At 47.3% G+C, this 26191-nt stretch overlaps 2 protein-coding genes across 4 annotated transcripts in view; one reads left to right on the top strand and one right to left on the bottom strand.

The window, feature by feature from the left end:
• STX8 (syntaxin 8) overlaps window positions 1–17443 on the top strand; it is a 112599-nt gene extending 95156 nt beyond the window's left edge. For all 3 annotated transcript variants that reach the window (XR_011327181.1, XM_069798889.1, XM_069798888.1), the window contains one exon: window positions 16364–17443. Coding sequence is in view for 2 of the 3 variants with exons in the window: in XM_069798889.1 (XP_069654990.1) it covers window positions 16364–16431 (68 nt within the window). In the remaining variant the exon portion in view is untranslated. The remainder of the gene's footprint in view (window positions 1–16363) is intronic.
• Window positions 17444–20892: 3449 nt separating this feature from the next.
• The window catches only part of NTN1 (netrin 1), a 108312-nt gene continuing 103013 nt past the window's right edge, over window positions 20893–26191 (bottom strand). Inside the window, exon 6 of the mRNA XM_069798887.1 lies at window positions 20893–24868. Within this exon, the coding sequence (XP_069654988.1) occupies window positions 24540–24868 (329 nt within the window). The 3' untranslated portion in view covers window positions 20893–24539. The remainder of the gene's footprint in view (window positions 24869–26191) is intronic.

The following is a 26191-nucleotide window of genomic DNA, read 5'->3' as shown; positions in this document are numbered from 1 at the left end:
ACTTGAAGCGAGCAGGCGGGACGAGCTGGTCCGTGCCATCAACGAAGCCAAGATGCACGGGAGCGGGACGGGGCCTAGTGCTCAGCTCAGGCAAACTCCATCTCCTTAGTACTCCTGGCCTGGAAGCAGGGACCTTGTGAAGCCCAGGCGTGGATCTGGTTTTCAGCACCGCTGCAGAATTGCCAAAGGACCCCCAGATGCTCTTTGGCTCTTTGTGGCCCACCTACTATTGGACACGTTTGTCTTTCCCGTGTCTGTTATTGTGAAGGGGTGCGTGTTGCCGGAGTGGGGAACACGGGATGCTTTGCAAAACATTGCCTTTATTCTGTCAACCAAGTGACTGCGACTTTCTTAATTGTGGATTCTTTTAGTTAATTAGAAATGTTTGGAAACGCCTTGCACCTCAGCAGGGTTCAGTTCTGCGGGGTGCCAAGTGCTTTGTTCTTCATCCAGCAAAGCACTTAAGCATGTCTTTAAGAACACTTTACAGGCTGAAATAAGCTCATTGATTTCAGGGCACTGAAGGATTGAGCCAATACTAAATTTCTTCCAATGATCCCGACTCAAATAGTAACATCCAGGAAAGTGTTTCTTGAATGTTAATGCTACCTTAAATAGCAGTATCTCGGGCTTCACAACTTGAATTGGTCAGAGAAATGTAACGAAGACTGAAACAGCATGTTTGGGGGAGCGTTTCTTCTGGGGAATAGAGGAAAATTCATGGTTAAAGGTGATTTTCCCCCTCTTCCCCCTTTTTTACCTTCCAGTTTTGTAGTAGCAGAGGTTAGCTTTAACTGTGGTCATCTTCAGCAAGCTTTTAATAAATTAAAGAGAAACTGAAACAGTTTGGAAAAATATAGAATAAGCAAATACTCCAGAGAGACTTTTAGTGGCAACATGATTAATAAGGGACACTCCTGGTAATACTATCAAAACAGAGCTATTGCAAAAGCATATGGAGCGTCCCTCTTTTGGGGCAGGAGCAGGATTCAGACAAATGATCCAGGGCCATTTATATGCCTCTTTGCAGTGTGGGTTTTTTCTCCCCCTAGAAGTGTGAGTGAAATAAGCTCTGTAGATTTAACCATGGGATTAGATTTAAGGAAAAAAGACTATTTAGTAAATCAGGCAACTTCTTCTTGGTCCCAAGTATTTTTATCCTTGTTGTTTGTTTCATAACAGGCTGCATTCCTTACACAGACCTTTTTTTTCTTAGTTTTATATATTTTATTTTTTGCTCTCTTGTCAACCCCCGCACGTATCTAGTAATAACCTTAAGGAGCTGAAAAAGGGAAATGTTCTCCAACAGGAGAATATGATGCAAAATACATGAAGATGGTTTTCCAAAACATCCTGCCTTCTGCAGGTTCTCCCAGTGCTCTTCTGGTTTTGCTGCCTTTCTCCCTTACAAACTAAAATATCCACTGGTGATTGAGTATGCGGAGAGGTTGCTTGTAGCTGTAACACATACTGCGTTCGCTCCCCTGGGTGCAGCCTGCTCAGCCCTGCATTGCTCATGTCACCCAGGCCAGTTTTTCCCCCTGCACTTTGTTCTGAGAGCAATTATTTCTTTATTTCCTTTGAAGACGTTTGTTGTGCAGCTGCTGTGGCAGCTTGTAGTTGTCATGTGGGAAGGCAAAAGAAGAGAACTGGAGTTACGAGCTTATAAACTTCTCAAGTTTTAGGAAGGTACTGAGATGAATTGATATTGTGGTTTTTCCTCCTCCTTTCTCTCTCTTTTTTTTTTTTTTCCTAAATAAAAAATGAGAGGGGACCTCTTGTACTGCATGTGCATAAATTGTACAGGTTTGGCTCTGCTCAAGTCAGAAGTTAAAAAATAAAATAAAATAGCCATCCTGACACATGAAACAATGCAGTCTTCCAAAACCAAAATAGTTTTGTGTAGTACACCAGCAGATAGGAGTCAAAGATCTGTGTGTGGGCTTTAAGAGATGCCTTGCCTTCTTTTTTTGGAGAAGAAACTTCTGTTAACATCTAAATGATTTCAAGAATTCAGCAAGGATTGAATTCCCTACTTCATCGGCATGAAACTTTCACATTGCTACTGGACTATGTTATTTTATCAGCCTCCTGCTCTTCAGACTCCATTTTCCAAAAACTTCTAAAAGTGATTATGCAAGTCAAACCTAATTTCTTATCACAGTTCTGTATTTATTGGCTCAGTTGTTTGCGAGGGATTGTTTCACACACCCTGTTTCCCTTGGCATTTTTAGAAGGTTCTTATAGTTGTTAGCAGCTGTAAATGGTATTAATAAGAAGTATTTGGTTGCTGGTTTCTGCAGTTTTGTATGCTGATTAGGCTGGATTGCCAAAGGTTGAGCAAGTTTCTAAAAGAAGAATTGTTCTTTGAATTGTGAAAACACTATTCTCAAAAAACCAGCTATATCTGTGTCAAGAATTTCATGTGCAGGCTGATACACTTCTGCAGAAACTAAGGTGGAACACTTTATTTGTCCAAATTGGCATTGACTTTAAAATCAATGAAGTCTCATCTAAGGATCTTCTTGACTCTTAAAAGAACCAGACTGAAAGATGTCAAGGTTCTTTTCCTTTTTCTCAGCATTGTATTTGAGATAATAAGCACTTGCCTGATTCAGTGTTACCTTTTTGGGTTGTCCATACTGTGCTGTTCTTCCTGAAGTAGTTTTAGTGGGTTAGTAAATGCCTTTTGCAGAGTAGCACTGCCTGTTTGTGAAAATAAGCAGATCTTCTGGTTTGCTTTCATCCGGGGAGGATCCAGCATGTGTGCTCCCTGAACAGTTGAGCATCCTTAAAAGTTTTCAAGACTCAAGTTGACAAAGCCTTGAGCAAGCTGGCCTGAGTCTGGTCTTAGAATCATGGAATCATAGAATATCTCAAGTTGGAAGGGACCCATAACGATCATCGAGTCCAGCTCCCTAACTTGACCCTGCTTGGAGCAGTAACTTCCACTAGAACCTACCGTGGTCCCTTTCCACCTGATGGTTTTATGATTTATGACTCCAGTTGTCTTTCTTCAGAGCCAGAAGAGCATCTCCTTGCTGTTGTCACCAGATCTTGCTGTTGGAGTACTAGATTCACCCAGATCAAATTCATGGAATGAATCAACCAAAAATAAGTGCAGTTTCCTTATGCAGACCCTCCTGTTTGAGGCCTGCTGCAGGTGGGGAAGGGCTCAGTGAAGTGTGGTTTATCCAAGAAAGAGAAGCTGATGCTAAGCAAAGCCTGTTGCTAACTGTGTCCCATGGAGCAGAGAGCCTACCATTCGTGTGACAGCAGTAGGCAGGTAATGAGACTGTCCAGCCACAAGCGTGATCAAAAACTAGTTTGCCAACAGGCAAAGTTAGGTTCAGTTCCCTATGGGACTTCAAATGTAGAAAAATAAGCATCTCCCGCCTTTATTAGGCTTATGTTCCAAGCGAAAGCTATGGCTTGTATTTCATCCAAAACATGGGGCATTAGCCTAGGGCTGCTGGGCTGCATGTAGTTTGTGGAGTGGCTCAAGGGCAATTGGTGTAACAGAGTTATGATGTGACCAGCAGATTTGTTCAGTGAGGTCAGATTTCCCAGCAGACTCCCTTAATGTGGAAAGAAGTAATTGTGCTGGGGCCAACACCGCTGGGTTGGCTCAGGAGCCACTTGGTCACCTTGTCCAGCCAAACCTCCGAACAGACAGATCGATACTCAGGAAACCCTTCTCATCGTCCGCCGCTGGACTGTGGAACCTGCGCTGGAGCTCTGAATTATGTCCCTTCTAGCTCTTGACTACATGAAGACTTTGATGTTTAAGGCTGAGGAAGGCTGGCTGTATCTTGCACTTAGCTGGTCTTAGTTCTTGAATGTGATTGCACAACCACTTTTACTGGAGAAGCTCCTTGACTCAGCCAAGAACATTAATGATAAAATTGTGGCTTATGCAGTAGCCTCCTCGTCATGTACCTGAAATTATCTCTTTGAGCTATTCTCCAAGGTCTGTAGCAGATGGAGAGACACATAATGAGCAAAGCAGTGGGGAGAACAGTTCAGACTTCAAGTCCATATAGACTGGAAAAACAAAGGAGTATTAGGTGTGTGTAACCAGTTCAGACGTAGTACGTAATTAATCTTCATCTGTGGCTTTTAAAATCAGCAACAGGCAGAGTATCCCAGATTTAAAACCCGTGTTTGTTCAGATATAATGGATGGGTAGACAATTTTTTCTGAACTTCACCCCACCAGGCATTGTCTTCCAGGTAGGTTTACGTCAAGTGAATTGACTGGAGCAGTGCTGCACAGCATGGCTCTAACCATCGCAACAGCCCTGTTTTACAGGGTCATCCCGGTAGTTTCACATTTAAAATTGCCAGTCATTTAATTCTTGACTGTTTTGTACCCATTTTTAATTTTAAAAAGGAAAAAAAATCCATGCTGCTTTTGAGCTGGAGTTTCTCATACTTAAGTCTGTGTAAAGATGATTTATGGTGCTAGTAGGGGCTCCACTGGAAATGCAAGATCTATTATGAAGTGGATTGAACAGCCCATGCTGAAATGTTTATTGCCGTCTTCAAAATAGAATACATCAGGGTTGATGGTGCCTGTCCAGGAAAGAGAGAGAGTGGAGTGGAGTGGGGCTAGTGGGGTATTTTTAGTATTCCAATAAAAGACAAGGCTTTTAAAGGAAATCACTTATTGCCATTTTGCAATCAAGAATGCAGGAGTGTTCCAGGGACTGCAAGAAATATGCTTCAAGAATGTCAGAGCCATAAGGAACTAATCATTAAATATTCTCTCGTTTCCACCCCCGTTTTTTGCTCTGAGGAAGCCATTTAGAAGCTTTGCAATTTATATGTAAATCTCAACCCTCCTGACCACGCGGTCAAGTATCCAAGGGACTTAGGAGCCAGCATCCCATTTTCAAAAGTTCTTACAATTCCTGTGCAAGCAGGGCACTTTTTTAAATAGAAGACACATGGACCAGACTTCAGGAACACTTAATCTGACCTTAAATGACTTGGTATGAACACTATATGATTTTTTTTCTGCTATAACTTTTTTCTCCTTCATCAATGTCTTACTAGTGAAGTTCCTCTTGCGGGTTCAGATAGACCAGTAAAACTGTAATTTTGTTACTACAGCTTATTCCACTCGGTTGAATGAGCTGTGATTATTTTTATTTCATTTTTTTCATGTGTAACTTTAGTTGTTGGTGCTTTAAACATTTCAGAAGCATTCTGGTGCGGTAATATTTCCATCTAACTAGGGAGTGAGTAATCCCAGCATTTGTTCGAGTGAAAAACAAAGGAAGAGGCAAAAGATAGTACTTTCTTAAGTGATTTAAGAGCCTTATGGGACAATTTACTAAGGAGAGCTAGTGGTTACCTGCTCCCTCTCCCCACGTTCCCATCTTTTTCCTTGTACTGGCACTGGTGTCCTGGTGAGGCAGTTCAGGGAGCTATAATGGTAGAAAACTGACCCTACCAAAAACAAAGGCCAGGGTGTCAGGCTGATGGCAGATGGACACGAGCAGATGTCCCCTTCTGCACCAGGCCAGTGGAGCTGTCCTTTCATTTTATTACTTTTTTTTTCCCCGTTTGTTTTTACTGGAGAAAGCAGTGGAGGAACAACAGTCCCCCGCGGAGATCATCTGTCATGTCTTCTGCCTTTTCCCTGCTTGCTGCAGGTACCGGCTCTGGGGTACGCTGCTGCCTGGCAGACCCTTTCTTTCAGGAAAACCATTTTGAGTTTGCCAGCTGGGCTGTAGCTTCTGCATCCCTTGCTAGAGTAGAGGCTGGTGAGTGAAGCTGAGCTGGAGAAGGTGCATGGATGTATGTGTGTGAGGGGGAACACCAGCCTTCAGGGCACTGCAGGAGGCAGCGAATGCCCCGTCTCTGGGATTTAACTCACCTTGGCCCCAGGTTGGTGTCTCCTTGCAGCCAGTGCTGCATCTGGCTGGTAAATCTCCAACGTTTCAAATGCAATGAGAGGTCTCTTTAGTGACTTGCGATTTGTGCTGCTGAAGGACCACCTGATGGTAGGTAACCGCTGGATTTTCTTAGGTCATTGTCTTCTTGCAAGGAAAGCTTCACCTGGCTCTCCTTCACACCCTTTAGTTCCTGGCTGTTCTCTCCACCACGATTCATGAGGCTGGGGTCCATGCCAAACGCTTCTTCTGTTCCTCGTTGTTCATTGCCCTCAATGGCGAGGGGAGGATAGCTTCTGGTAAGCCTAGAGAGAGGGACGTCCCAGTTAAACCTGCGCTTTCTCACCCTTTCCTGCTGATTTTTGCTGAGCTTATGCCAGAACAAAAGGGTTCAGGTGACACCTCTGGCTTGGTTGGGCTCACTTGGGTGAACCTCAACTGAAAGACAGGGATTTGTAGAACCTTTGTGATCTTGTTTGGGCTTGTTTTGTTTCCTTTCTTCTGGGAAACCTTTAGTGCACGTTGAGGTTTTTTGAAACTTTCGCAAGTCCCATTCCAAGTTGTAACACAGTTGTTCAGAAATGCAGCACATTGCTTGACTGATCTTGTTTCTTGGCATCACTTATGTAAGGGAAAGGATGCTAGAGAGTTTGGAGAAAGGAAAATTGGAAAGTGTGTGTGCTTATTTAATAAAAAAAAGAGGGGGGGGAGAAAAATAAGCCACATGCAAAAAAATCCAGTAACCATGTCTGCCGATGACCTTTGGGGTTGGAAATAGTTTGATAATAGCAGTGTGGGGACGAGCAAGGAAATTCTGTGAGGTCACTCTAGAAGAACAAAAGGAAAAAACATGAGAATGTTTCCAGTTTCTGGCTTTCTGGGAGCTGGGTGACCTCCTGCACAGCTCTGGACCTCTGCGCCTGGTGCTGCCCCAGCACACCCATCAGAAAAGGGCATCAGAGAGAGATGAGTAGAGGTTGCTAGGTTTGAGCTGAAGTAAAAGAGATGGTATGTGGGAAAACACCAAAAGGTGACTCTCAGGGAGATGTGCAGTCTTATATTGTCAACTTTGGCTGGGCATGGGTGCAAGGTCCTGCACGCATTTACCCCAAAAGACAGCTTGTGCTCCGTAGGAGCTTTCTTTTAGCTTGCCTTTAGCATTGTCCACAAAGTTAGAGAGAAATTGCTGCAGAGTTATTATTGCTCATTAAATACATCTGGTCTTTTCTTTGGTATACCAGTGAGTATAAAGGGTCCAGTTAATGTTGCTTTTTGGGGGTGGGAAGTAACCTGGGTAAGCTGTTGCCTCTTATATCTGCTCTTTGTGCAATGATGAGTCCAGTAAATGATTTTATTACTGAGTGTTTTTGCAGAAAGGTATTATTCAGGTATGTGTGTAAATTGCTTTAAAACTCTGTGGTTCAGTAATTGTATCTCAGAGGTACATCAAACCATTTCTCCTAGGTTGTCCTTTGTGAACTACCTTCTGCTATTTAAAGTAGATACAAATTTAGCTCAAAGTGTTCCCTTTCCCGCAGACTTCTCTGAAAGTTAAAACTTGTGACAGTTTAGTTCTTGCTGTGCTCTTGACTTGTCTTCAAATACAAACAAATGTCTTGCCTGTCTCTGAGCTTCACTTCTGGTGGCTTAGAAGGTAGAATTATTTGTATTTCTTAATTTCCTTAGGAAACCTTCCTGTCTTTCAACTGCCCTTCTTCTTGTCTGGTTCTCAGGTCAATGCAAGAGATTAATGAATTGTGTAGACTTACAGACATACAGTCAAATGTATATTTATGTGGCATCTTAAACTGTTGGATTGAAACCTTCCAACAACTGCCAAAGGCAGGAGATTACCTTCACACAGACCAGCTAAGCATCAGAGATGTTGAAACATGAGCAGCGGTTGAAGGCTGAGACCAAATTGATTTGAGCTATTCCTCTGACTTTTGTGGTTCATGTGAGGTTGGGTTTGTACAGTGTATATCGCTTTTTGAAAGAATATGGGATTTCTTTGCAGTTGTGCTTGGAAGTAGTTCAATATACTATCTGGCGTGCACTTGTAATTTGAAAAATAGATTAAAAAAGAAGCAAATTGAAGTATAACAATAATGGATTAAGAGAAACACTTATCTCACTTCCTTTCATTCAGCCGGGCTGTGCATGTGGTTTGGGACCCAAACGCTCGGGATTATTCGATTGCTGAAGCAATAAATGTTTTGGATGTAAACTCACTCCATGCTGCTTCTGGGACTGAGTCTGACATTTGTTTTCCGATAGTGGTGTTTTTTATCTTGCTGTTATTTAGCCACACTTTGTTTGACAACAGGTCTTGCTGTCAGTAATGTAAGGTATCTTCATGCCCTGATCAAAGGCTTGTATTAACAGCAAACTCATCTGTGTGCCCAAGAGGGAAGCGTAGCTCCAACTCAACATGACAAAAATCCACAAAAATGCAATTTTTTAATATGTGAAATAATGTTGACTGAGGAGTTAATGTGTATAAACAAAGTCTATACCTTTGACTCAGATAAATTGTTTCTTCAGGTTAATCTAGCGTTGCATGAATAGCTCCAAATGTGAATAACTCATAAAATAAGAGTTTTTTCATCTTCCATAGGAATGACCTAGGTTTTTCTTTCTTCCAAATAAGGAATTAATAATGCAATAGTTGTTGTTTCCAAAGAGCTCAGCTTTTTTGAGAAGTGTCTTTTTTTTTCTCCTCTAGACCCAGTGAAACACATGGGCGTTTGGAGCCTTTAATAACTGTTCGCAGAGCCTGTTCTTGATTTCTTTGAGAATTGCCAATGATTTTGATGTCAGAGTTGAGAGGTACAACTGTAGTGTTAAATTTCTCAAGTCAGACCAGTTGAAAAGGAAGGTCAAAAGCAATAACGTCCAGGTTCCTCTGGGCGGGCGGGGGCGTAGGATAATGTGCGATCACAGCGTTTTACACAGACGTATCGCCCAAGAAAAAGTTTGGCTGTCACAAAACTAATAAAGAACAAGCCTCCGGAGAGATGGTTTCAATGATGCAGGTGTAGGAATCAGGGAGTGTATTTACATACAAGCCAGCTTAATAGCGTGGGATTTATGCTAAAGTGGTTCTTAATGCAATACAAATTGAATACCCCGTCTCGCTCGAAACGAGGAAAATGTTAGAAGGAAAGATTTTTTTACAGCTTTTGGGGGAGAAAGTGTTTGGCTTTTTTTAGGGAACGTAAAGGACAGCAAGATGGATTTCTTCGGGTGCTTGCCATGTTAAACTAGTGCTTTAGGTATGTGCATCAGATTTGGAGCCAGCCTTCCAAGTTGGTTCTTTGCTGCCTTGAAAATCAGGGGTTTGAACAGATTTGGGCAGGGTTTCTGCCATATATCTGGCAACACGGACTTAAAATTAACTTACTGAAAAAGCAGATAGAGTTTGTTTTTTTTTTAAACTGTGACATTAAAAAGAAGTCCTTAAAGAAAGCAGCCATGACTCTACAGCCTCTTGTTGAAACTCCCATCTTTTCCCTGCTTCTCTCCTACCCTATAAAACAACTATTATGTGTTTATAAGTTAGCGCTCCGTGTCACTTATAAAAGAAGACTTATTCATAAATTTCTGGATAGACAGTTCTGTGGGAATATAACTTTCTTGGCATAAAACAAGCCGCTTTTTCCAGATAATGTAATGCTATACCAGGCTTTTTAAAGTCATAGCATGCTATTTATTATTATTTTATAATGTATAAAAGACACCAGTGCTGAACCTTCAGCATTATTGAGAATGGCACTATACCCAAATCAGCAGAAAAGATGGGGAAAACCCCAAGCAAAACTCCCATTCCCAGAAGCAGTCGCCAACGAGGTGTTGAGGGATGCTCAGGGCTTGCTGCAGGGCTGCTTTCCCTGTGCCTCCTCTCTGCAGACAGCAAGCGCCGGGGGGGAGATCACAAATAGGCATGTCTCATTTTTGGGGTGGGATTTTCCAGCTGCAAGTTAGAGTTCTTGAAACAGGCTTGGATGTAATGTTTCAGCTTTTGAAGTCGGGGCAGATGACTTGGGGACACACACACACGCACATGCCTTAGAAATTTTTTTTGTAATGGGCTGAAATCAGTATTTACTCCACCGTCCAGAAACCAGCAGGCATCCAATGCATGGTTATGTTTGCTTTCTGAATATGCTCAATATTCAGAGAGAGCACTGAGCCCACAAAACCATTCAGCTCACCCAAAGGACAGCTGCTTCCCAAATCTCCAGGTTTCCAGCTGACGCAGATCTGGGGATGACAGATGGGGATCGCATTGGTCAAGTCTGTGTCCAAAAGCCTGTTGCTGGTCCCTGGCTGGGAGGGACTGCCCTGCTGCCAGAGCAGTCTGCTTCGAACCTGACAGAGAAACCATGGCTATGCACCCCCATGAAAAGGAGACATCACCCCTTAGCATATGCTCGTATTTACTTATCCTATTTATAAGGACCATCCAATACTCTGTGCACTAATTATAGCAGCGGGGACTGGAAGAGATTTCCTTGCTCATTGAGTCCAGACCTCAGCAAATTCCCTCTGCACTTGCTTTCATAAACCCTCCTAGCATGCTTTGAAAGCATTTGGGATGTTCACCCCAGTGACTGGATATTTCCAGTGGCAGCCCAAGCTGGGCTGATGCTCAGAGAGACAGCAGTGGGTGAGTATCTTGATGTGGATATCTTGTGTCCTTACTGATGGGCTTGGGGTTGAACAAAGAGTGGTAGAGTGGACCTGGTGTTGAACTGGAAGATGCCTCCAAGGCAGAAGGACAGGTCAGCATTGCCACTGGAGACCTTTAACGTGACCTGCAAAGCCCCGGCTGTACCAGCCACTACTTGCTCCTTTCACATCCCTACCATCAGTGGATGGGGGTGTGCTGGGGTGAGTGTAGGCATCGCTCTTGAATTTTGGGGTTGTGGCTGGAGCATGTTGGTGATAACCTACCTGTTGCACTAGCCTGGGATGCTGGGCAGCTGTATGAAGCAACATCAAGTGCCTGCTCCTTGTGTGTAGGAGTGCCTGGCTGCCAGGGGGCTGAAAGAGAAGAGCTGCAACATTGCTGACAGTGTGTCGTTAAAGAAGGGTATCCTCAGTCCCTGCAATATACCTTGCCAGTGAGCATTTTTAAAAATGAAACCAGGATCTTGTTACTGGAGCAGGGGATGCCCAGGAGAAAGGTGCAACTGTCTCCTCTGCAGGGGCTTCCCCGTGTGAAGTTGTAGCACAAGACACCTTGTAGGAACCTGCATGCTCTAATTGATACAACATTAAATCTCAATGGCCAGCACTCCGTGGCTACAGAGCGATTTTAATGGTAAATCAATAGTCTGATAGAAGCAGACCAGAAATCTTTTGACACTTATTCAAGAGGGACTTGTCAAAACACGATGTATTTATGACCAAGTTCCTGGCTGCCTGTTCAAAGGCACTTGAACCCCTGCCAGATCCTAAACACACTCAGATTCCCAGGAGTTATATTCAGCACAATAAGTGGATATTTCACAGTAAATATTGCCTTGTCAGAAAGCTGGCATAAGCACCCAGTTGACAAGCAACAATTGGCCGCTTTGTATGGGTGCTGCGAGGGCTCGTCTCTCCATCGGTGGCGGGGCTCGTGAGCAGAAATTTCTGCCGGGCTCCAGCCGTCGTTAGCATTAGGAATTTAAAATGCTTTAAAGAAAACAGCAGATCATTGAGTCTCAGCTGTCTCCATCTGAACAGTCAGCAGAAGGAATTGGAAAGTCTTGATGATTAATCACAAACACAAAAGCCGGCTGCTGGCTGACGGTAGGTATCCGCTCTTCTCCGAGGAAACCAATTCATCAGCGTTATTTGTGATTCATAACAGATATTTGAGGCAAATAAGCTTATTTAGTACACGGCGCCCTGCACTTGCGTGAAGTTACAAACCAGAAATGTTAATTATTCTCTGTCCTCTCGCAGCTCTGCAGCACATCCAGGATTTCGGCAGTGCAGTGTAGGCTGTAACACGCATGCAGCGCCTGTAGCGTGGGCTCTGTACGGAGAGGAGAGGGATGCTCTTGAGGGCAGGGATGTGCTGTATCCCGGGTTTGCACGGTGCTCAGCGTGGTGCGGCTCCAAGCCACGTCTGGGGTCTCTGCGATGGGAAAACAGCAGAGGTTGGGATGAAGAGAGGGAAATGAAATGATTTATTGGACTTGTCAGCTGTGTGACTGGTGTTTGTCATCGCTGAGGACAGCTGGCAGTGCACCAGAGAGTGGGCTTTAAGTGGGACCTTATTTCTAATGAGAACTTACACCCTTGAGTTACACAGTCCCAACCAGGCAAGGGTAGTTACTATCTGGCTGAAGAGGCGCAAGGCAATAAGAGTCCTCAGCCGTCACCTGTATTTACACAGATCATTAACCTGAGGTGCAAACTGGGGGTGGAGGATCATCTTCTAGATGCCCAAACCACTTCAGGGAGATTCAGACCTGAAGGAATTATTTGCATTTCCATGTGAACCCCAGCTGGGAAGTTGTTTGTATAGGAGTAAGTCAGCTACGGTAGGAAGGGTGTCTGTGATGAACCCCAAACCCGTGACCCTCAAAGCTGATAAATCCTGGGGAGAGGGAATAGATTTGGGGCTTGGAGAAGGGCTGCCCCAGGTGACCCCAGGAAGTTGGGGTATGGTGTGAACCCCAGGTCCTCCGGTCTCACGGCTGGACAGAGAGCGGGTAAGACAGACTGAAGAGCGATCTTAATCTAGAGTAAGTTATGTATGTTGTAACCTTTTCTTTCCATCTTATATATGAAAATTTGATCTTGAACTTTTTTTTTTGGAGAAGGCTTTGCTAGGTTTGGCGTTTTGAACCCCCCTGCTGCCCAGGGATGGGGGGGGTCAGGATCGGGGTGACAAGCAGAGGCATGGCTGATCTCAGCCGTAAGATTAAAACCCGGCAAAGCAGGGTGAGTGCCAGCGTTTCTGGGAATGGCAGGGAGACCCCGTGTCCTGCCGGCACACCATGCCCTGAAACTCGGCGTAAGCTGAGAACGTGCCCTCTGCATTTCTGCACTGCTCCTCCGAGCTGGAACAGCAGCACCATCTCAGACTCTTTAGCAGATGGAGTTTCAAGAGCATTGCACTTTCTCCAACCTGCCTTAATTAATTGGTTGGTAATTGCACATAGACTTCTGCTTTCACTTCCTACCTTTCCCTGAGAAATGCATTTCAAATTTGTATTCCTGTCACTGTTTTCTTTTGTGCAGGAATCTTTTATTTTTTCTTCTCTGAATCCTGTTTACTTTGTTAGTGGCTTTGATTCCTGAACTTCTCTTTGAGGAGTTCTTGTCGAGGGGAATATTTATACTTCATAGGACTTGAGCAAAAAAAGGCAAAGCAGGCAGGGAATCTAGAGTGCATAATTACTGTCAGATCCTATCCATAGTTTTTGTTAGGAAAGCATGTTGTACTCTGTGAAACACCCAGGTTTAAAAGCTTCAGATCCTTCTAATCTGCTATTCTGTAGTATGGGCGGGGGGGAAATGTGCGTAACATCTGGTCTCTATCATGCAAGAGGTACTTTGAAATTTGTGTGCTATTGCCAATTTATGTCATCCTGTTCTTTTTGCGCATATCGCACGGATCAGATAAGCCTTTAATACTAGCGGATTGCTGATTTATATTGCACCGACACGTGCCATCTCTGCTTCTCTGTCTCTCACATGGGGAGTAAGTACTTGACCACTGCTTTTGGAAACAGAAAAGTGGCTCCAGGTTTTTAATACCAGTCTCTTTCCAGGGATAAAATGAAGTTTATTTCATTTTGCTGTCCCACTCTTGTTGCCCTGAAAGTCCTCTAAAGTTTCCTATTCATTCTGCTATTGCCCGTTAGCAATACTTTATTAGTCCCCCACCTTCCCCTCTTCCTGCTGTGTCATAATTCTAGGTTTATGTGCAGTTTTTCTTGGGAGTTGTCAAAGAATAATTACGCCCCATTAACTCCACTTTGTATCATTACTAATTCACACCTATAGAGTATTTTCCAAGCAAGTGATCTCTGTTGTCTCTTAATTGCTGAAGTCCATAAACTCTGTTACACTGAAACTGTGCTAAGGATTTGCACCCTCTAAAACTTCTCCCTCCAGTGCGAAACATAACAGAGAATCTGAATGCGGCAGCTTTATCAGATCTTATTTCTTCCCAGTTTAAGCAAATTATTTTCTTCTGGCTCTGTTGAAGACTACAAAATGTATATTAAGATGTAAAAAGCGCAAGACTAGAAAGATGGTAAAAGTATAGATCGTGTTCCCAATGGATTAATCTAACAGTTTGTGTTGCTGGATGACGTGGGGTGGTTGGCTGAGGTTGAAAACTGAACAATACCCCTCTCTCACCCATTCCAGTGGGTCAGAGCAAGTAGCTCGTGTATGGTCCGAGATCCAGCTGCGTCAAATGTGGTTGATAGACACTGACCTGGGATGAGGATCTGGAGCTCGGCTAGGTTCTGCAGGAGCCCAGCGGTGGGAGCATCCTCTGGGACAAACCTGGTTTCGTGGGTGCCCTGGCACGGACCCTGGCTGCCCTGCGCCTGCCAGGGCTGGGTGCAAGCACGGTGGTCGTTAGCTGAAAAGGCAGCGTTGTGAAGCACAGTCCTGGCGGCTTCTGGTGTCAGAGCCAAACTCAAGCCCTTGCTAGGTGTGCAAAGAGAGCGGCAGGAACAGACAGATGCATTTTTACTAGTTTATTCTGCTTAATGTGATTAATAAGCAGTTTCATCCAGGTTTAGCCTGAAGCTCTAAACCCCCCCCCCCCAAATCATCCTACCCCAAAGCATGCAGTAACTATACACCACTCAGCTTAAAGGACTTGTCCCTGCCTAGCCAAAGAGCTTGTCCCCACACCCCACCGCAGTGCCGAGTCCTGCCGCAGTCCTTGGGCATCCCGGGTGGAGGGTACGGAGCTGCTGCCGTCTCTGTTTGCAGTCAGCTGTTCCTACAAGGAAAAGAAAGGCTCAATATCTAAGAGCTGCTTGAGCCAGTGCAGTGAAGCGCTGCTCAAGCTCACTTCAGATAACAAATGGTTTTAACTGAGCATAAAAGAAAAAAATACTGCTGGTGGCAACTCTTATTTCCCTGGAAAAAAATCCTGGACCCCTGGCAGAAAAACAGTTTCTGCACAGAAAACATGACACTATTTACAAAAAGCAATGTCTAATATCCTTTTCCAGCTTGGAAAGAGGAGTTTATTTTAATACATCCTTTTTTAATTGCCATGAGCTGGACTTGTAAATATTGTAAGTGGTTGAGTAATAGTCATCTGTGAGCAGACCAAATGAAGGGACATTTTTTCCGCTTTTGGAGCCCTAACATATTCCCACAGCTCTGACAGGGGGATAGCGTGGAGCAGATACTAAACCAAAACAAAAGCCTCCTAATTAAAAGATCGTTTAACCTCAGGGGATGCCTGTGTGTGTGATGCCAGTGCCTGAAGCGGGCAGTAGTCCAGCCGGCTGTGTGAGGAGTTCACGTGTTGGGGCTGCTGAGGGAGATGATGGGGTGGACTGCAGGGATCCAGTCCATTTTCAGTAAAGCATTTCTTCCTCTCTAAGAAAGGGGAGAGAAAGGGGAGAGTTCCCTCTAAGAAAGGGGGAACTGAGGAGAATTAGTTTCCTCTAGCAGGCATCTGACAGCTGTGTCACCTTATTGCTGTTGTTTAGTCAAGAGAGAAAAAATCTGCTTTGCTGGTTTTCTGGATCATTCTTCAAAACGATCCATAACTTACACTTTTTTAACGCTGTCCTTCTTCAGAGCAGCATGGTGTGCCCAAACTAAAAAGTAGTCGTGAAGTTTTGTAAGATCATATTAGTCATTAACTTCTGCAACTGGTAGCAACCGGTATGGTTTTGGGCAGGATGGAGCACACGGAGCCCGTGTGCTGCACGGTTGGGCAGAGCACTGTTACACTCTCTTTAATGCTGGTTGATCTTCATTTTCCCAAGTCAGGAACATACCTGAAAGCCCTGCTTTTGCTCTGCAAATAGTTTTTTGTCTGAAAGCAGGAGTACTTTAAGTTGGAAACAATTTCCTGATGCAATTTGGATTTCCTTCTGAATAATCCTTTGCCCCAATGGGATGGTACAGGGGGATTCTAGAAAAGCTTAACTGGCCTTGCCATGAGATAAACATATCCCTTAATCTTTGCAGGGCAGATGTTTAAGTAGGAAGATACCCTGCAGGCACAGTTAAAAAAAAATTAATTTGAAGGGTCAGAAAGAGAAAGAGCTGCTCTGCCAACGTGGGCTTTGTGTCCATGTTGCTGTTCAGGTCATCAGCATGCAGGGATCTGGTGAGGGGCTTGTACGGGGTAAGCATGGGGGAAAATCTGTCTCAGCTGGGAGGAGGAGCAGGACTCAGAGGAAGAATTTAATTGCAAAAGACCAATTGTAAAAGATGAAGGCAGCAACCTTAACGTCGTTTCATCTTTTGCAGGAATGCTGGTGGTGATTGTGTTGCTGCTGATTGCGATTGCTGTGGTTGCTGTCTGGCCGACACAGTAATGCGGATATGGGGCCCGTCGGAGCTGCTGCTCGACAGCTGAGCACGGAGGACTCCAGAGAAGAGACCGACTTTGTGCAAAAACCTTCTGTGTTTTAAATAAACTCAACAGTATGAGAATGAAGCTGTGTCCGACAGACATCCGTTCTTCCTTCAGTGCACAGCTGAAGAGTGCTGCGTGGAGGGTTTGAACTTGAAAAGGACTCTCTTCCCACCTTCATTTGGCGTTTGGGAGGCTGCAGCTGGCTGTACAATAGATTCACTTCTCAGCGCATCTGTGTCTGAGCACACGCTGGTGTCGGGGTGCTGCCTGCCCAGCCCGCTGCCGCTTCTGCTGAGCGGTCAGTTGTCCCGAGGGCTTTAAAATACTAAAATAAAGGTGTGGTTTTCAAGTACAGCGGTAGCACTCCTCTGCTTTCTGATACCTTTCTTTGGAATGAAAATGCTTGCATTTTTTGAGGAATATATGTTTTGGGGAATGACTGCATCTGGATGCTCGTAGGATGGGAAGCGAGAGCACGCGGAGCCCTGCGGAGAGACGCAGGACCCCCATGAGCTGCACAGAAACTCTGGCGAGTGAGTCAGTCCTTGGCCTGTCAGGGAGAGTTATCGCTGTTGATCTCCACGGATAGAAATGTAAACAGCAGCAGGTCTCGAACCAGGTGCGTAAGAGTGGAAAACCTTGTCCAACACGTGCTCATGAGAAAGGTGCGCTCTCCACATGCTCGGCCGTGCTCTGCCAGGCTGAACGCAGGTGATGCGCTGGCATTAACGTACTAATCTCGGCGATCGAGGTCTGCCTCTTTCTTTTATAACTTTTCACACACTGTTAAAACTGAGAGGAAGGATTACCTATTTAAAAACTAATGAAAAAGAAGTATTGAATGTTTGTTTCAACGTTCGCTTGACACAACTGGCCAAAAAATAATTATTTTGTTATACATACCAGTTTGATTTCAGAATGGACAGAGCAAGCAATAAATATTGAATAAAAGCCGATCCATTTATATACAACTTATCTGCCTCAGTTTTTTATTGTTTCCTACCGTCTCGTGTTCCACTTGAATGATTCTCCAACTCTTCCATTTCCTGAGAGCTGATTTGGAGAAGGAAAAAAGCAATTCCTGTCAGACTTCCTGTGTATCATGACGTACATTTCCTGGCAGATCCGTAACACTTGCCAGCCCTGGGCTAGTCCTCACCTATGGTGGTGGAGTATCTCCTTTCACAGCTCTTAACGGGTTCTTGGCACTCGTTTCCCTCTCCCTGCTCTCCACCCGCACAGCTGGGGTGGTGGCATGTCTAGCAGGTCTAGCGCTGGTCTGGGAGGTGGGAAACCAGGGTGTCCCGGTGCTGCGTCCCCTCTTGAGTGACACAAAGCCATTTTGCTCTTCTGGGCTGTTTCCCAACTACCTGTTGGGACTTGGGCACTGGTCCCTTCGTTAAGTGCTTGGCAATCTGCAGATCGGAGTGCAAAATTGCTCTTCTCCTTGCAGCAGGCAGGTGTTGGCTGGGGCTGAGGCTTTGACTCAGTTACTCCAGGACCTTAAGTGGGAACAACAGAGCTGGCCATGACAGAGAAAATGGGATTTTGCAGGAAACAGAGGCAGGGAGCTGTTGAGTACCCCACCAAATACATACCTATCACTGATGATGATAGGAACCGTTCCCTGGAGCTGAAAAGCACCATTGCCCTGTCTGTGTGCTCCTGGTGGAGAAAAAGCCCGGTACATACAGCTGTGCCTTGTGGTGCAGGGCACTGAGCTTCAAATGGGGCTCTGTGCCAGTGCCCAACCTATCTTCTGATGCTTGGCACCGAAGGTCGGAGCTGGAGGACAGACCAGCTCCTCCGGAGGGATTCAAAATCTTGGGGCAAGGCAGACTGTGCTTTGCTGGCTTCGGCATCCTCGTCTGGTGTTTACCAAAGGTGGAAAATCCAGGCTTGTGCTTTGTGGTGGCTGACTAGATACCATGTTCTGCTGGCAAAGGACACAAAACGATGCCGATGGCTGGGGTGGACCAGAGTCTTCCGCACATCTCCATGTGCTTTGCTGGAGAAAATCCTCAAAGCCTTTAAATGTTCAGTCCAGGTTGTGCCTGTTTGCTTGCTTTTCCTTGGAGAGATGCTTCATCTTACAGCCTTCAAAGGAGGGGAGTGAAAAAAAAAAAAAAAGATAGTTGTACGTTCTCGTGGTTTTCAAGAGGACACAACAGGTTTTTTATTAGTTTATTGCTTGATCTCAGATTAGAAATGGAGTTTTAAGCAAAGCTGCTCCAGCTGGAAACAAATAAGGGGCAGCTTTGGAGACGTGTTTAAAACTTGTGGATTCCTGCAGTTCTGTGGAGGGACCAACACTGGAAACTCTCCTGGAGTTGTTTCTCATCAGCAGTCTGTGCCCAAGCCCTGCAGAGGGATTTCACGCACGGCTCCAGTGCAGCCCCACGGATCTTTGGTGACAGCAGGAGAATAACGTGGTTTATTAAGAGGAGACTACAGACTTGGGTTTCTAATTAAATCTGTCGTTTATGGAGGGAATTAAGGTTTTGTTTGAATTCCCAGGACACGCAGGATGGATGCGTAATTCATCCTGATCAATGTGACAGTGACTTTGTTCTGATAGAGGCTTTAAAAAGAAGTTTTCTGATCTGTTGGGTCCTCAAACACATTTTTTCTGTTAGCACCCGGGAAAGGTAGAAACGTGAGGCTTTGCTCTGCTGAAATGTCTAACAAAGGGGTTCTCAGACTTGCCCTTTAGGTAACATTTAATGTGTCATGTGGGTGAGGAGTTTTATTAAAAAGTGGACTTGGCAGCCTTCTGCTCTGTTGTGGAAAGCTTTTCTGTCTCCCTGCCCCACCAAAGAAAAAGGAAGGTTAAAATATCAGAGCCACTGGTTTTTGGCTCTGAGCAGGCGGGGTTGGAGAGCCCAGCTTGCCAGGGTCTGGTGCGGTTTCACCGTGCTGCTGGTTGCTCTGATTTCCAGGCGTGGGGCAAAGGATACTCAAGCTGCCCACTGAATCTGTGCCATGGGCTTGCTGGAGTCATGTACCTGCGATGGCTTCTCCAAGCAAAGGTCTTCCCTGTTGCCCTGGAATGTGCCTGGAGACACATCCCAGGCTTCACCTTCCCTTGCATCGCCTTCATTTCTCTCTTGGAGGACGTGCTTGGGAGTTTAGCTGCTTCCAGTTGTTATTTCATCAAAAATACAAGTGCTGGGGGAAGGTCTGGTACATGTTAGAGGCACTTGCATGTCCAGGTGCCCTTGATAAGAAGTCCCTAGCTCCTATGTGAGGATAAAAATGATCTTGAAAGGCTGCTGGGCGTTTTCACACACCCTTATTTCTGGAGGTTGGGTGTGAGCTCAGTGCTGAGCTCAGCGCAGTGGACGGCCGCTCTCCCGCGCTGCCTGGTGGGACCAGGCTGAGAACAACCGCTCCAGCTCCGGCCTTCAGTGGGAATAGGCTCTTCCCCCTCTTTTCAGAGCCCCTGTGTCTTCTTTGGACAATAGGCCACCAGCCAGGAGGACACGGAGCCAGAGTGATCTGGGAAACCCATTTGCTTCTCTGCAGGGCTGTAGGTGACAGCCCTGGAGCAGAGGTGGTGGCACCTGTGACCCATTTGTCTCCGCAATAAAGATCTGAGATTTCTGACCTCCGAGATGTTTTCCAATTCATAAATTACCAGCGACGCTAAGGGTGTGGGTCAGGCAGGCTGACCCCGCGGCAGTTTGCAGGACCTTTTGCCTGTATTTTAACCTCTGGAAGTGTTTTGCTGCCTAAGTTCCCCCTACCTCCAGCTTTCTAGCTTGTCGTACCACCAGCCCTTGCCTGGTCTCGAGTGCCAGCTGCCTCAGTAGCGTCTGGCACCACTGATGCCCCGTGGGAGATGGGCGGTGGAGCCCGGACCCCCTGGGATGGGCAGAAAGGGATGGCGCTGGCAAGCAGCCTGTGCATGGGGGTAGAAAATGGGTCCGGAGCAGGCTTGGCAGCTCCCTGTCCTCAGGCTCTGGCTGTCCCCTGTCCCCATGCCTGTCCACCTCCTCTGTGCCGGGTCTCACAGGTTTCGGCGTGCCCTGGCTCTGTCCCACTGCAGGGCACAGTCCCCTCCAGCAGCAGAGGAAGGATGGGGAGCCCAGCAGGACGTACCCGGGTCCAGCACTCACAGCAATCGCAGAGAGCCCAGAGGTGCCGGTGGGGACCCCCCATCCCACCCACCGTGAGCCCGCAGAGACCCCACTGTCCCCAAGGGCATGTGGCCGCTGGTGGGGAGCGCTGCTGGGAGGATGCTGGTGGGACATGCGGCTGGGACTGACAGTCAAATAGCTGTGCACCACCTCGGACCCTGCCAAGGGGATGTTGGCAGAGACCTAGGGAAGCAGAGGGGACACCGTCACTTCCCTGCCCAGGTCCCCATCTCTCGGGCTTGCTGGCTGGCGGGGTGGGAGGAAGCAGAGATCCTTGGAGATTTTTACAGTTTACAAGAGTTTATTCAACTGGTTTCTGACTTTAGTTCTACCGAGTGGGTGCTGAACAGTTACAAGCTCCTTCGGGTTCAATTACAGCCAATCTAATGAAACAAACAAAGAGGAAAAAAAAAAAAAGAAAAGAAAAAAAAAGAAACGACTTGGAAAAACAATAAGAAAATCCACAACTTTTTCACGTGTCATTAAATATATTCATATATAATAACCATAATATATTAGTATGCATTGTAAAGAAACATCGCCATAGCAGTATGCAATGGTCATAACTAAACAACATTTACAGTTCAAGATATTAACAGAAATAATAAAAAAAAAAAAAACAAAACAACCCCAAAACGAACACAGGTTTTGTGAGGGGAGAGGAGGCGGGTGTGCGGGGAGAGGGCACAGACACGACGAAATGAACAGAAACGAGACGAAACGACTTTTGTCAGGTGCTACCGTCGAGTGATGATTGTTTTGGCATTTCAGCTGCTCTCCGAAGCCACGCTGAAGACACCGCAGCCCCTTGCCCAGCCCCCCCCTCCACCCTACCGAGGACCTTGGTCCTGTCCCCAGGGCGATGGGTGGGCGCCTGTGTTCCTCGCTGGTCGTGATGCGGTTGGTACCCCAACAGAGCTGCACCCCTGGCCGTGGAGGTTGATGATTAGGGGTGACATCTTGTCCCTCTTTGGGTGACCGGACAGAGGTGTCCCCCCAGGAGATGTCCTGGAGCAGGGAAGAGTTGCACCCCCAGACACCCCAAAACTGGGGCTGCTCTGCCTTCTCCAGAGGAGGAGGGCTGTGTACCAGCTACACCAGCAGCTCCTGCAGGTCAAGGTTACTGGGAGCACACGAGGGGCACTGGGGGACCATGGATGGAGTGAAGGGGCTTCTCTAGTGTCGTTGGAAAGCGCAGAACTCCAGCAGGGTTCAAGGTATGGGGTCCTGGTGGGACAAGGGTGGGGCACTTCACTTCTGCGGGTCACTCTGGCTGTGGCGGGCTCTGAGTTGTTTCATCTTGTGCAAACTCTGTTTCCTTCTGATTTCCCGGGTTGTGTCGGTGCCTGGAGGGGTCCGGCCATGGGACGGAGTGGGTGGTGTTTCTTCTGCAGCCTCCCAAACCTGTGGGATAGGGGAAGGGGCTGGGGCTTGTCCCTGGGTCGGTTTGGGGGTGTCAAGGCTGTGCTGGGGAGGATGGCTGCACTCACCAGGGTTGGAAAATGGGAGTGAGCGCTGGGTGTCCAGGTGTGCTCGGTGGGCAGTTCCCAAGTCTCCACATCCCCTGGCCTTGCCTTCCAGCTCTCCAAGTGGAGAACTGGCTTTGGGTTGGATCCGGTTGCTTTTAGGCCATTTGAAGAGCTCCCGTGGTTCAAGGGCATCCCAGCTAACTGAGGACAAGCTGTCCCCAGCTGGTGTGGGGTGTCCCTGGTATCCTCTGATGCTAGCTGCAGGACAGCATCCAACCCCCGCTTTGGGGCTTTAAGCCTCCATTTAGACACTTGAGGTCAGATTTTATCCTTCAAAACTTGGTGGCTTGGGTTCCCTTGACTGCAAAACTGTTGGCTCTCCTTGAGCTCTGAAGTAAGGAAAACTAAGTCTGCTCTGGGTAAGGGGAGAAAACATGGACTTGAGGGGCGGGTTCCTTGATGTCCAGTGTGGGATTTCTCTCCTAATACCCAAACTAATTTTGGAGGGGCCTTGCGGTTGCAGGGGAAGGCTCAGCAGAGCTTGCTCCCTCTGGGTGGTGTCTCCAGCAGCCCGGCGCTGGCTGGTGCTTCCCTGGGAGCCCTCCACTTTACACCTATTTACATGGCTGCATTGCTTTATGGTGGTTTATGTCATTATATAAATATTGTCAATTGCTATAAAACAAGGCAAAACCACTGGAAAATGTCGTAAAATAGATGTTTCCAAGTTTCCTAAAAGGAAAAATATCAGGGAGGTTTTGCTTTTCGTAGCGACTAATGTTTGCTTCTCCTCCAGGTACCCGTCCTGCCCTCCCTGCCTTTCCACCCTGGCTATTGCCTGTCTCCATCGATTAGGTGAACTCAGATATCCCTATTCCTCGTGGGCCAGTGTGGCAGGGGAGCAGCCTGGCGTGGGGATGCAATGTCTGGATGACAAACACTACCACAGCCAGTCCTGCCCATAGAGTGCCCTGGGGAAAGATGCTCCAGCCCTTGGGCTGGGGCGTGGGGTGTGAGACAGAGATGAGGCAGCCACTACCTGTCTTAGTGCATTAGTGATTAGAGATTGGGAAATTTAGATTTGCTGTTTTTCACCCCCAGCAGAAGCAGGAGAGTAATTTGGGGAGCTGCATGTGGGTCACACCTTGGTCATCCAGTCGCTGGCTGAGACCCCTTCCCTTAGGCAGGTCTCTGCCCTGCATTCGTTGTAACTTGGCCAAGCCTTAGAGCTCTGCACTGGCCCTGCTTCCCATGGGGACAGTCCCTTGGCCCTCGCTGTCCCACCTCCTTTGTCTCCCAAGCAGGCTGGCCACCTTATGCTGGGATGCCAGGGAGCTGCAGCACCAGAGGGGGCGAGGGCAGAGGTGGTGTATGTTTGGGAGAGCTGGCTGAGTTTGGGAGTGAAACCAGTGGCCAGCCAGGACCTTGATGTCATCTGCACAGCTTTTCTATCATCTGAGAGTTCATCAGTCTGCTGACAGCAGCAGAGAGGACCAAGCCCATGAAGGAGGTCTCAGGGGTGGCCGCGGTGGAGACCCAGGGACTACGATGGGCGAGATTGTCCAGGGCACCTATGGGAACTGGATGCCAACTTATTTTTTTTTGCAAAGTCTGGATGTTTCCTTGGGGATCCTGGTTATTAACTCCTCGACTGTGGATCAGTGGCTGGGAGCGGGGCAGGGCATCCCGTGGCTCATGCTCCTTTGGCAGGGAGGGTGCAGAACTCCTCAGGGCATGGGGGCCGGAGCAAGGAGTCACTCCCCGAGATATGCCCACGTGGAAGTTGCCCAGTAATGGGGTTGCCTCTTTGCTGTGCCTAACCTGGGATTAGAGCATCACCACAGCTGGACACCTCAGCCGCTCCTAGGTACCGTACAGCGGGTGATTGTTACGGCTATTGGATACCAAACAGTCTTCAAATAACCCATTAGTCGATCCTCAGATCTGTCCTCAGCCATAAGTCTCTGTTTAGTTCCCTCTACAATAACTGTCTTGTTCAACCTAAGCTGAGAATACATATTTTGGGGGATGGGGAGTTAATTTCCAGCATTGTTGTTGATTAGTTTCTTACAGGTTTGATGTTCCCGTGCCGTGCTTTGGAAGCAGCAGATGTTAGCAGCTGGAAGGCAGTTTGGTGTCTCCGATTTCTTCAGCCAACGGGGCAGAAGGAAGCTGGGGGGCACCGGGTGCCACACGCCTGCACCCACACTCCTTTTATATCCACATGTGCGATTTTTTTTTTTTGTTGTGTTTTGTTTTGTTTTCTCCCAGGATACGAGGTGCAAACCTGACAGCCCCACAGCCATGATTGCTGTCCCTCCCATCCCTCCCAGCCCGCCCCAACAGCGTGACTTTCCTCCCGCCATCCCCATCGCCGGTCCCTGCCCGCCCCAGCTCTACACAAAGCAGCATGCACAGTCAGTCTCTCCCTCTCGCGCGCTCCGTTGCCTTCTCCTCCTTTAGGCTTTCTTACACTTCCCCTTCTTCTCCCGCTGCTGGAACTTCCTGAGCCGCCGAGCCCACGTATCCCGCCACTGTATCACCAGGCTGGTTTTGTCTGCAATGATGCCACTCTGGTCAGGAGAGTCCTCGTTGTTGCCCAGCAGCAAATACTTCTTCATGGGCTTGATTTTGGGGCACTTGCACGCTATGTCCTTGGAGTGGATCCACAGGGTCTGGTCTCCTCGCCGTATCCGGTTGCTCCCTTGTTTGTAGACGGAGATGATGTTGACCGTGAACTTCCACCAGTCGGCATTTTTTTCCGCTTTCAGGATGTGGATCTGGACAGCTGGAAAAAAAAAAAAACGAGGAGGCAAGAGAGGAAAAGATGTTACGGTTTGAGCTGGCAAGAAGAAAATGAATTTCAAGTCTTACCTAATAGCCTGAGTGAGGAAAAGGGATTTTGTCTCCTGAGCCCGGGCTGGGGGACAACAACCAAGGGTGGTGGTTGCACAAAAACTACCTCTGTCCCCAGGCCATCTACCACATGCAAGAGTAGCCAGTGCTGGCAGCAGAGGGTCTCAGCAAACATACTAAAAGACCACCATAGGCTTAGGAGATGCTCTCCAGCTCTGCTACCACCAAGATGGCCCTCTGGGTCCCCAGTGATCATGGGCATGGTTACCCAAGGACCACGGGGGCTGCAGGACTCCCAGGAGGGGAGGGTGGGAGCAGCTGTACATGAGGAACCATGGCACTCCTTGTGCTAGGAGTCCTGGGAATGACACGGGGCTACCCAAAGCAGTGGTGGAGAGCAGGTTGCCTCATTCTCCTACCTGTGTCCTGGGGAGGACCATCATCTCCCAGGACATGGTTGTGGAGCAAGCACAGAGAAAATTGACAAACTCGGAGACAGCTTGTGCCTCCAGCCCCAGGTGGTGGCCTGAGCCCAGGCACACAAGGCATGCATTGCAGAGGGCAGGGCAGGGAGGTGCCTGTCCCTCTCGGCAGTGCCAAAACCCCAGGCTGCACTGTAGGACCTGGGATGAGCTTTCTTCCTGACCCACGTGTCCAGAGAGCAGCACATGCTTCATCCAGAGGATGGGTTTCTGCATGGGCCAGCCCTCCAGCCCCTCTGCTCTCCCTTTCCCGCTGGATGGGCAACTTGGTGCATCTGCACCAGGACCCTAAGGCAACCCCAGCTTTTAAGAGAAGATGAGCCTGAATCTGGAGCAAAACACTGGGACTGGCCCGTATGTCCAAGCACTTGGCATCTGGAGATAGGAAAGACCTGTCAGGGTCTCCAGCATGTCTGCCTGGGGCCAGTGCAAGGAGGCAGCTCTCCGTGAGCACCCAGCCTTGGAGCAGGACACTGAAGGGGTTCAAACCTATGGAAGGATTTGGAAATAGGGAGGTTCGCTGTTCACATGTTTCTAGGAGATGTTCCTGAGTCAAGATGGTTCATTGCTTGCTGTAGAAGAAAACGTTGCTGGTAAAAAGCACAGGTGAAGGACTGAGGGTAGGGCTCAGTGATCATAAGGAGAGGTCAGTGGCAGCATCCAACCTGGCTTCTGGGTGCGGTGGACTCAGCTGAGCATCTCTGTAAATACTGAATAGCAACATCAGGCTTCAAGGGGGATATCTATCTTGGTAGACAGCAGCCTGGCAAGCC

This window comes from Haliaeetus albicilla, chromosome 12 (assembly GCF_947461875.1).
Source record: "Haliaeetus albicilla chromosome 12, bHalAlb1.1, whole genome shotgun sequence".
In the NCBI taxonomy this organism is placed as follows: Eukaryota; Metazoa; Chordata; class Aves; order Accipitriformes; family Accipitridae; genus Haliaeetus; species Haliaeetus albicilla.
The sequence above is the reverse complement of the archived record's forward strand: the minus strand, read 5'-3'. Positions and strand labels throughout refer to the sequence as shown.